This window comes from Papio anubis, chromosome 5, assembly GCF_008728515.1.
Source record: "Papio anubis isolate 15944 chromosome 5, Panubis1.0, whole genome shotgun sequence".
Lineage (NCBI taxonomy): Eukaryota > Metazoa > Chordata > Mammalia > Primates > Cercopithecidae > Papio > Papio anubis.
In genome coordinates this window covers 13938673-13949666 of record NC_044980.1, presented here as the reverse complement: position 1 = coordinate 13949666, position 10994 = coordinate 13938673, and the positions used below count along the sequence as shown (strand labels likewise).

Sequence of the window (10994 nt, the reverse complement as noted above, 5' to 3'; positions counted from 1 at the left end):
TAGTGCCACAGCATCCTTAATCAAATACCAGCAGTTATTCCTCCCCGGTTACCTGCTCTAGTCCACTCGTGTCACCTACAGAATTCAGGTGATTCATCATGAAGCTCAAAGGATCAGAGGATGTCTCCCTGGAAAACAGGAGTCTAAAAAGACTGGGAATGACCTTTTTAGTCTTCATTTGTTCATAAACTTCAGTGACTTGATACAACATGATGAACTTTAAAGCTTCATAAAGTTTATATTCCAGAATGGCATCCGAAAAAAGGGTGTTGCACATACTTCCTCTTTTGTGATAATCTCTAATTCCATTAAATTCAGTCCACTAAAAACATAGATGTAAAAGTGAAATTCAGAAGGATAAAGGTGAAGACATACACCATTCCAAAACTTTTAATGTATTTATAAAATAAACCAAAGATTAACAGAAAAAAGTGGAACTTTAACTCTTCACTTTGTATCTTTTGGCACTATTTGATCTTTTTTAACCATAAAAGTATACTGCAATAGACTGAACATGTCTCCCCCAACTTCCTATGTTGAAACCCTAATCCCAAGGTGATGGTATTAGAGGGTGTGTATTTGGGAGGTGATTAGGTCCCGACGGTGGAGCCCTCATGAATGGACTTGGTACTCTTATAAGAAGAAGCCAGAGAGCTAGCTAGTTCTCCTTCCACTATGTGAAGACACACCAAGAAGACAGCTGTCTATAAAACAGGAAGAGGGCCTTCACCAAAAACCCCACCGTGCTGGCACCCTGATCTCTGACTTCCAATCTCCAGAACTGTGAAAAATCAATGTTTATGGTTTAAGCCACCCAATTTATGGTATTTTGTTACAGAAGCCTAAGCTGACCATAAAACGTTTACAATAAGAAATTGGTTTAGATAAAATATTTTTTTCAAAAAGTATCACCTACTAGGTAAAAATACAAAGCAAGTCAGTTTTCCAAAACTGCTTAGGACGGATAGGTTATACAAAGGATATTCCAGAGAATAGTGCTAGTGGGCTTTAACATTCACTGTGTATTCTGTGCAGTTTAAAACACTCTGTGTATTAAGTCATTGAATCCTCACAATAATGGTACAGGACACACACTACTGATGTATCTCTTTAATACATAAGAAAACTATGGACCAGAAAGGTTATTTCCCAACGTAACCCAGCTAGCGGTAGGCTCAGGATTCATTTCGATCATCCAAAATCTGTGTCATTATTGAAAGACAGGAAGAAGTCTTAGTCAAATTATTACGTCTGTGCCATTACCAAGTTATGAATGGAGTACATTCCAGAAGAGCATTTCTGAGCACCTTGCCTGGAACTTACACCACATTTTTCTAGGGAAACAAGGGTACATGATTGGTAAGGTTTGCAGGCTGGCCCATAGAAGCCCCCGACCCTATAGGGCCTAATTATCATGTAGAACAGTGTTGCTCTCATTCACTTCTTAAAAGAGAAGGAAGAGTAAGGAGGGAAATCATCAGTTACTAGAAGCATTTCTGCTTGCACTTCTTACTTTCCTAACATAAAACAATGTCCCTGACATCAGAAAAAACTGGCTCTACCTGGGATATGTGCTTTTATTCCTAGTCTTTTTGTTTATTTCCCCCGCAAACACTCACCTGTGTTTTCAGTAATTCCACACATTTCCGTAATTTTCCGAACACATTCGAACCTGTATACTTCTCAGGACCAAAACTGTATTGCTGAATCCAATTACAACCTTGTGAAAACAGCAGTTTTTCAGGAAGCTTGAAAAGGAAGTAGATGCCAACTATGATTAGCATATGAACGTTTATTACACACAATTTGGTGTATAGCACAGCACACAACCTTACTCTCTCTTTTTTTTTTTTTTCCAAGATGGAATCTCACTCTGTTGCCCAGGTTGAAGTGCAGTGGCATGATCTTGGCTCACTGCAACCTCCACCTCCCAGGTTCAAGCAATTCTCCTGCCTCAGCCTCCTGAGTAGCTAGGACTATAGGCATGAGCCACCACGCCCAGCTAATTTTTTGCATTTTTAGTAGAGACGGGGTTGCACCATGTTGATCAGGCTGGTCTCGAACTCCTGACCTCAAGCTATCTGCCCGCCTTGGCCTCCCAAAGTGCTGGGATTACAGGTGTGAGCCACAGCACCTGGCCTAATCTTACCTCATTTAGCAATCTTTATTTTAAAAGACTACAGCAAAGGTAAGTATATTGCCTTCTTTTAGATTTGTGCCTTAGGTTATTTTTACATCATATTCTTACAATTTCACAAGTGACGAAAACATAGAATTGTGTCCATAGAAACAATTTTTTTGATGAAATATTTACCAAACTTACTATATGTAGCCCTTTAGAAATTATTTTTAATCAAATGATATTAGGGCAGTATATTACATCAGGGAACAGGTGGATTTCCGAATGATGCACTCTGTGGTTCAAACCTGGCTGTCACTCACCAGCTGAGAGATTACTTAACCAGCATGCATTATTTAACTTTGTAGCCTCATCCTCCATTGCAACATACCAATAATACTGTGCATTTTATAGGACTCTTGTTAGGATTAAATAAGATTATGGTGAATGTAAGAATCTAATCCATCATAGGTATCCAATACATTTTTCCACCCTACTCAGTTTGTTGAGCCTGGGAATCTCCGTTGTTGTTGGTTTGTTTTGTTTTCTTTTTTAAAGACAAGGTCTCACTTAATATGGTTTGACTGTGTCCCCACCCAAATCTCATCTTGAATTCCCATGTGTTATGGGAGGGACCTGGTGGGAGGTAATTGAATCATGGGGGCAAGTCTTTCTCCTGTGCTGGTCTCATGATAGTAAGTCTCACAAGATCTGATGGTTTTAAAAAGAGGAGCTCCCATGCACAAGCTCTCTCTTTTTGCCTGCCACCATCCACATAAAATGTGACTTGCTCCTTTGACTTCCGCCATGATTGTGAGGCTTCCCCAGACACATGGAACTGTCCCTAAGTCCAATTAAACCTCTTTCTTTTGTAAATTGTTCAGTCTCAGGTATGTCTTTATCAGCTGCGTGAAAACAGACTAATACATTAAACTGATACCAGGACTGGGGTGCTGCTGAACAGATACCAGAAAATGTGAAAGTAACTTTGGAATTGGATAACAAGCAGAGGTTGGAACAACTTGGAGTGCTCAGAAGAGGACAGGAAAATGTGGAAAAGTCTGGAACTCCCTGGAGACTTGCTGAACGGCTTTGACCAAAATGCTGATAATAATATGGATAATGAAATCCAGACTGAGGTAATCTCAGGTGGAGATGAGGAACTTGGAAACTGGAGCAATGATGCCTCTTGTTATGTTTTAGTGAAGGGACTGGTGGCATTTTGCCCCTGCCCCAGAGATTTATGGAACCCTGAACTTGAGAGAGATGATTCAGAGTATCTGGTGGAAGAAATTTCTAAGCAGCAAAGCATTCAGGAGTGACCTGGATGCTGTTAAAGGCATTCAGTTTTGAAAGAGAAACAGAGCATAAAAGTTCAGAAAATTTGCAGCCTGACAATGCGATAGGAAAGAAAATCTCATTTTCTGAGGAGAAATTCAAGCTGTCTGCAGATATCTGCATAAGTAATGAGGAGCCAAATGTTAATCACCAAAACAACGAGTAAAATGTCTCCAGAACATGTCAGAAACCTTTACAGCAACCACCGCCCCGCTGCCATTACAGGCCCAGAGACCTAGGAGGAAAAAACAGTTCCATGGGCCAGGCCCAGGGTCCCTCTGCCGTGTACAGTCTGGGGACTTGGTACCCTGCATCCCAGCCACTCCAGCCATGACTAAAAGGGGCCAAGCAAGGTATAGGTAGGGCCATGCCTTCAGAGGGTGCACGCCGCAAGCCTTGGCAACTTCCACATGGTGTTGGGTCTGTGGGTACACACAAGTCAAGAATTGAGGGTTGGGAACCTCCACCCAGGTTTCAGAGGAGGTATAGAAATGCCTTGATGAGGCCGGGCGTGGTGGCTCAAGCCTGTAATCCCAGCACTTTGGGAGGCCGAGAGAGGCGGATCACGAGGTCAGGAGATCGAGACCATCCTGGCTAACACGGTGAAACCCCGTCTCTACTAAAAAAAATACAAAAAACTAGCCAGGCGAGGTGGCGGGCGCCTGTAGTCCCAGTTACTTGGGAGTCTGAGGCAGGAGAATGGCGTAAACCCGGGAGGCGGAGCTTGCAGTGAGCTGAGATCCGGCCACTGCACTCCAGCCTGGGCGACAGAGCGAGACTCCGTCTCAAAAAAAAAAAAAAAAAAAAGAAATGCCTTGATGTCCAGGCAGAAGTTTGCTGCAGGGGTAGGGCACTCACAGAGAACCTCTGCTAGGGCAGTGTGAAAGGGAAATGTGGGGTGGGAGCCCCCACACAGAGTCCCCACTGGGGTGCTGCCTAGTGGAACTGTGAGAAGAGGACCACCGCCCCCCAGACCCTGGAATGGTAGATCCACCAAAACCTTGCAGCGTGCACCTGGAAAAGCCACAGGCACTCAACACCAGCCTGTGAAAGCAGCCAGGAGGGAGGATGTATCCTGCAAAGCCACAGGGACGGAGCTGCCCAAGACCATGGGAACCCACCTCTTGCATTGGTGTGACCTGGATATGAGACATGGAATCAAAGGAGGCCATTTTGGAGCTTTAAAATTTGACTGCCTTGCTGGATTTTGGACTTGCATGGCCTGTAGTCCCTTTGTTTTGGCCAATTTCTCCCATTTGGAATGGCTGTATTTACCTAGTATCCCCACTGTATCTAGAAAGTAACTAAACTGCTTTTGATTACAGGCTCATAGGTGGAAGGGACTTGCCTTGTTTTGGATGAGACTTTGGACTGTGAACTTTTGAGTTAATGCTGAAATGAGTTAAGACTTTGGGGACTGCTGGGAAGGCATGACTGGTTTTGAAACACGAAGACGTGAGATTTGGGAGGGGCCAGAGGTGGAAAAGTATGGTTTGGCTGTGTCCCCACCCAAATCTCATCTTGATTGTCTTTATCAGCAGCATGAAAACAGACTAATACACACTCTATCACCCAGGCTGGAGTACAGTGGTGCAATCATAGCTCAGTATAACCTCAAACTCCTAAGGTCAAGCAATCCTCCCATCACAGTCTCCCAAGTAACATGACCATAGGCATGTACCACCATGTCATGCTAGACTTTTTAATTTTTTGACCATATAGAGTCTCGCTCTGTTGTCCACGCTGGTCTTAAACTACTGGGCTCCAGAGATACTCCCAACTTGGCCTCCCAAAGTGCTGGGATTAAAGGCATAAGTCACAGCACCTGGCGTCTGTTGTATTTTTATATTTTTATCCTCAGCAATTAGCAACCGGGCTAGCACATTGCATATATTTGACAAGCATTTGCTAGATGAAATGGAACTAACAGAAACAAGTTTAAATAAAAGATATTAAGAAAACTGAACACACTTACACACACACACACTTTATATTTCTTTGCTCCTCTATCCTTAAATGTAGTTCCTATATTAGACATACTGCATTTAAAATAAAAACTCAGGTTATTTATCAAGAATGTACTGCTTTACATTGTTAAGAAAATCAGAAAATAAGCCACAGACTGGAGAAAATATCTATAAATCATATATCCAATAAAGCACTGTATTCAGAATATATAAAGAACTCTCAAGACTCAATAATAAAAAAAAATTAAAAATGGGCAAAAGATTTGAATAGACATTTCTCCAAGAAGATAATAAGGATGACAAATAAGCACATGAAAAATGCTCAACATCATTACTCACTGGGGAAGACACACCAAAAGCACAATGATACCAATTCACACCTATTAGAATGGCTAAAAAACAAAAACTTGACATCAAATGCTGGTGAGAATGTGGAGAAACTGAAACACTGCTTATACATTGTTGGTGGGAATGCAAAATAGCTGGGCCACTTTGGAAAGCAGCTTGGCAGTTTCTTATGAAATTAAACATGCAACCCGCGTACAAGCAGGTGGTCTCACTCCTAGGTATTTACTCCCTCAATATGAAACCTATTTTTCATACAAAATCCTGTATGAGACTATTTATAACTGCTTTATTTATAGTTGCCCCAAACTGAAAACAATCCAGATGTCCTTCAACTGGTGAATGGATAAACTACAGTACATTCATGTAAAGGAATACCACTCAACAATAAAAAAGGATGAACTACAAATTCACGGACACATTCATGGATGAATTGGAAATGCATTATGCTAAGTGAAAGAAACCAGATTCAAAAAGCTACATACTGAATGATTCCATTTATATGACGTTCTGGAAAAGGCAAAACTATAGGGACAGAAAATAGATCAGTGGTTTCCAGGGGCTCGGGTAGGAGGAGGACAGACTACCAAAGTATACAAGAGAATCTTTGAGGTGGTCACAAACTATGCATTTATTAAAACTAACATTAACTGTAGAGTAAAAAAGTGAATTTTGCTTGATCACCTGACTTATAAAAGAATAGATGCCCCTTAAGAAAAGATGGCGGCATTAAAAACAAATGCAGAGAATGACTATCTTCTGAGATGGTTTATTTGCAACTGACATGAGAGACAGAGGACTGGATTAAATGGCCTCTTAAAATTCCTCTGGCCAGACATGATGGCTCACACCTATAATCCCAGCACTCTGGGAGGTGGAAGTGGGCAGATCACTTGAGCCCAGAAGTTCAAGACCAACCTGGGCAACATGACAGAACCTTGTCTCTACAAAAAAATACAAAAATTAGATAGGCAAGGTGGCATGCACCTGTGGTCCCAGCTACTTAGGAGGCTGAGATGGGAGAATCACTTGAGCCAAGGAGGTCAAGGCTGCACTGAGCCATGATCACCCCACTGCACTCAAGCCTGAGTGACAGTGAGACCTTGTCTCAAAAAAAAAAAAAATCCTTTCAATCTCATGGTCGTCTGCATACAAAGCCCCCAAAGACTAGGAACCCCTGAGTTGCAGTTATTGTCAATATGACATTTCCCACATTTCCAGCGGGAAGACATACCTTAACAATGTCCTTTTCTTTCATCCATGATGGAAAAGAGATGCCCTGGCTGAATATCTGAAATAACACTGATCTGAGAGCATCATAGTTATCTCTCTTTACTTGTCGAACACATTTAATATGATGCCGCCAAAATAGCTCCTCATAAGCCTAATAGCATAAAAAGAGAAAGTTGTTTATTAATTCCACCAGACAAGAAAATAAAGAAAGTGAATTCACTGTATTTTCAGTGAGGTGTTCCTCCCAACTAAAGCGGACAACAGAAACAATGATAAATTATGAATATGACTGCATGTACTTTTAAAGTGACTCTCATTTGTACAGGTGTATTTTAGATGATAAATCCTGGAAGCAGAGCTGGGGAAGGTCACCTTGGGCAGATAATGGATGCGACCTAAGCACAGTGAAAAACTCTGTATACTTTTAGGACCATGCTAAATATTTATATGTACTCCCTCCACCCTTTTTTGCTTTTGCTAGTGGCAAAATTGGGCAGCACTGCTGGGGATATTTATGAAGATTGGTCCAATGAAAATTCTAAAAAATCCTCAAAATATTTTACATCAGCGTGCCTAATCTTTTCAAAGACAGTCGCCACTGCACATGCGGATGTTTAATAGGCCTGGCCAGGAGGGCGCTGAAAAGGCACAAGGCCTGAGTTTCCTGGAATTACAGACCTCATCGACCTGTCCTTGAGGGCACGAGCTCCAGGTAAAAGCCCAAAGCCAAAGTCTAGCAGCCATTTGGCTTTTGAGTTAGAGCCACAGTTGTTACTTGATTCACATTTTGGTACTGATGAATCTCTGGATTTAGTAAAGCAGAAGGGAATGTTTGTTTCCTGATTTTGGCAGACAAATTCTGTTTCTCCCATACCCCCTAAAAACAGACACACCTTCCTCATCAGTTTGGTACGGGGTGTCTCTCCTTTCCATTCTCTTGCACAATAACTGAGTAAATCAACCTCTGCCTCCACACTGAGGTTCCCTGGACCAAATAAAAAATAAAAAGCTGTTAATTTTCCCTTTCTTCTCCCTTCTCGAACCCTCTCTGCACCTTAAAAATAAAGAAATATATGAATGAAAATAATTACTTTTGAATTTTCTCTGCAGATATCCAATCCACCTGAAAGATAAAGAGAACAATAATATCAGAATTCTGCTTTGAATAGTAAGGATATATTTGAAATTTAAGGATGATACAGTGACCTACCATTTCAGCTTGTGCTCTGAATATAAATGTAGCCTCCTGAAGTAGCAGACGGCAGCCATCAGAAATGAAACTGCCAACATCACAAAGCCTTTTGCCATTCTCCAGACAGTGTCTAAGGCTTGGCTTGTAGCTAGCGTCCAGTAGTGAACTTGGTCACTTCCTATGAAAATTACAAAAAAAAAAAAAAAAAAAAAAAAAGGCACATCACAATTACACAAGTTTGCTTTAAGAGAAAAAAAATGCAGAGAGAGATTGCATAATTTTACCTGCAAAGTATCTATCACTGATTTACGTAAATATTTTTTAAAGTATTTAAAAATTGAATCCAAAAATTAAAGAAATGCCTGGTTCTCCCATAATCAGCATCATATATAAAAACATCTTTGTTCCACAAAATTAAGAAGAATAAACATAAAGAGTATGATGGGCTTCAGAATCTCTCAGACTCAAAACCTGCCTCTACTACTTTATTTAGATGTGCGACTATGGCAACATAACTCCTCTTTTGAATTTGCTTGGCTGTACAATGAGTGTGAAAACACTGACTCTGCTAGGGAAAGGTGAAACAAAATTTTTAAGCACTAGCACAATGGCTGCCACACACTTGGTTCTTGCTGAATGTCTGAACTGAATCCCATGCACAATTACAGGGGTTCAATTCAGACCCAAGTACACTGAAGGCGGTCAAACCAGGTGACGTCTAGAGATGCCTCCAGAGACACCTCTGTATTAGTCCATTCTCATGCTGCTAATAAAGATGTACCTGAGACTGGGTAATTTATAAAGGAAAGAAGTTTAATTGACTCACAGTTCAGCATGGCTGAGGAGGTCTCAGGAAACTTACAATCATGGTGGAAGGGGAAGCAAACACATCCTTCTTCACATGGCAGCAGGAAGAAGTGCCAAGCAAAAAGCGGGGAAAGCCCCTTACAAAACCCATCAGATCTCGTGAGAACTCACTATCATGAGAACAGCATGAGGGTAACCACTCCCATGATTCAATTACCTCCCACTGGGTCCCTCCCATGACACTTAGGGATTATAGGAACTATAATTCAAGATGAGATTTGGGGAGAAACAGAGCCAAACCCTATCAGCCTCCAATATCCACCTCTGCCCGTTTATATGTTTGAACCATTACAGGCCATAACATATGGCATTACTTAAGCAGCACAGAGCAAGTAACTCAGACAGCAGGCACATAGATATCATTTCCAGAAAGTAGACCACTTAAAAGGAGTCATGAGATCTATTTGTGATGCTGCATAAGATACACACCGTCATTCCTGATTTGACAAGAGAGAAAACAGGCCTAGAGAGTTCAAACAGTGCACTTGTAATATTTTGCTATGTTCAGTAGATTCCTAATTATACTATGTTTGAGCACATAAAATGCTGAAGTACAAATGAGAAAGAGGATTTTGAATAATGACCAAACCTCTGGGGTTCACTGCAAAATAATTTCCTCCACAGTACATAATTTAGTAAAATTCCAGTGCTTAACTATAGTAAAAGACTCATCAATGTAGAATCTAAAATTTTGGCATATTTTATCATCTGTATATTTGATGTGATATTTACACTTATAAAGAAATAATCTGCCAGCAAATAAAGAAAAAAACACTAGCATAGCAAAATTTTTTTTTTTTTTGAAATGTAGTTTCACTCTTCTTGCCCAGGCTAGAGTGCAGTGGTGTGATCTCGGCTCACCATAACCTCCGCCTCCCGGGTTCAAGTGACTCTCCTGTCAGCCCCCTGGGTAGCTGGGATTACAGGCATGTGCCACCATGCCCAGCTAATTTTGTATTTTTAGTAGAGACAGAGTTTCTCCATGTTGGTCAGGCTGGACTGCAGGCGATTTGCCCACCTCAGCCTCCCAAAGTGTTGGGATTATAGGCGTGACCAACCGCGCCCGGCCAACACTAGCAAATTTTTTTTTTGAGATGGAGTCTTGCTCTGTTGCCCAGGCTGGAGTGTAGTGGCGCGATCTCAGCTCACTGCAAGCTCTGCCTCCCGGGTTCATGCCATTCTCCTGCCTCAGCCTCCCGAGTAGCTGGGACTACAGGCACCCGCCACCACACCCGGCTAATTTTTTTTGTATTTTCAGTAGAGACAGGGTTTCACTGTTAGCTAGGATGGTCTCAATCTCCTGACCTCGTGATCCACCTGCCTCAGCCTTCCAAAGTACTGGAATTACAGGCGTGAGCCACCACACCCGGCCAACACTAGCAAATTTTAAAGATACATTTACAATTACTTAAAAGGATATTTTCAAAAACAAGTGCTTATCTTTTCAGAACAGTTAATTAGCTATTCAAATCATTATATATTTATTCCCACCTAGACATTTAGTAAAACTTTTTATGAAAGCTTAAAAATGTAATGCTATATTGCCTTTACATCTATAATTTAGATTTTTATTAATTCAGCTTGATTTTTCAACTTTAAAAATTCTGACACATGCAAATATTTTCAGTGAAGCTTTAAATTCATGGAAGAACTAGAATTTTACCCACGTGATACATACTTTCTTTTATTGTAGGTACAAACGTTTTTTAGAAAAATGGACTATAACATGATTTTAGTTTTTTTCTCATTATAAAAGGTGGACATCTTTTCATATCAGTACACATAAATCCACATTATTCTTTTTAATGATGAATAATATTTCAGTATAAACTGTCCTACATGTAAGCATTGCTTTTTTTTGAGACAGGGTCTTGTGCTGTTGCCCAGGATGGAGCATGGAGAACAGTGGCATGATCACAGCTCACTGCAACCT

General features: G+C 40.9%; 1 protein-coding gene across 2 annotated transcripts in view; it reads right to left on the bottom strand.

Annotated features, from left to right (window-relative positions):
• OTULINL (OTU deubiquitinase with linear linkage specificity like) overlaps positions 1–10994 on the bottom strand; it is a 33570-nt gene that overhangs the window by 5576 nt on the left and 17000 nt on the right. For both annotated transcript variants that reach the window (XR_002522437.2, XM_003899510.4), the window contains exons 2-7: positions 8213–8372; positions 8094–8125; positions 7896–7987; positions 7004–7153; positions 1620–1748; positions 53–322 (exon numbers count right to left, since the gene is read on the bottom strand). Coding sequence is in view for 1 of the 2 variants with exons in the window: in XM_003899510.4 (XP_003899559.2) it covers positions 53–322; positions 1620–1748; positions 7004–7153; positions 7896–7987; positions 8094–8125; positions 8213–8372 (833 nt within the window). In the remaining variant the exon portion in view is untranslated. The remainder of the gene's footprint in view (positions 1–52; positions 323–1619; positions 1749–7003; positions 7154–7895; positions 7988–8093; positions 8126–8212; positions 8373–10994) is intronic.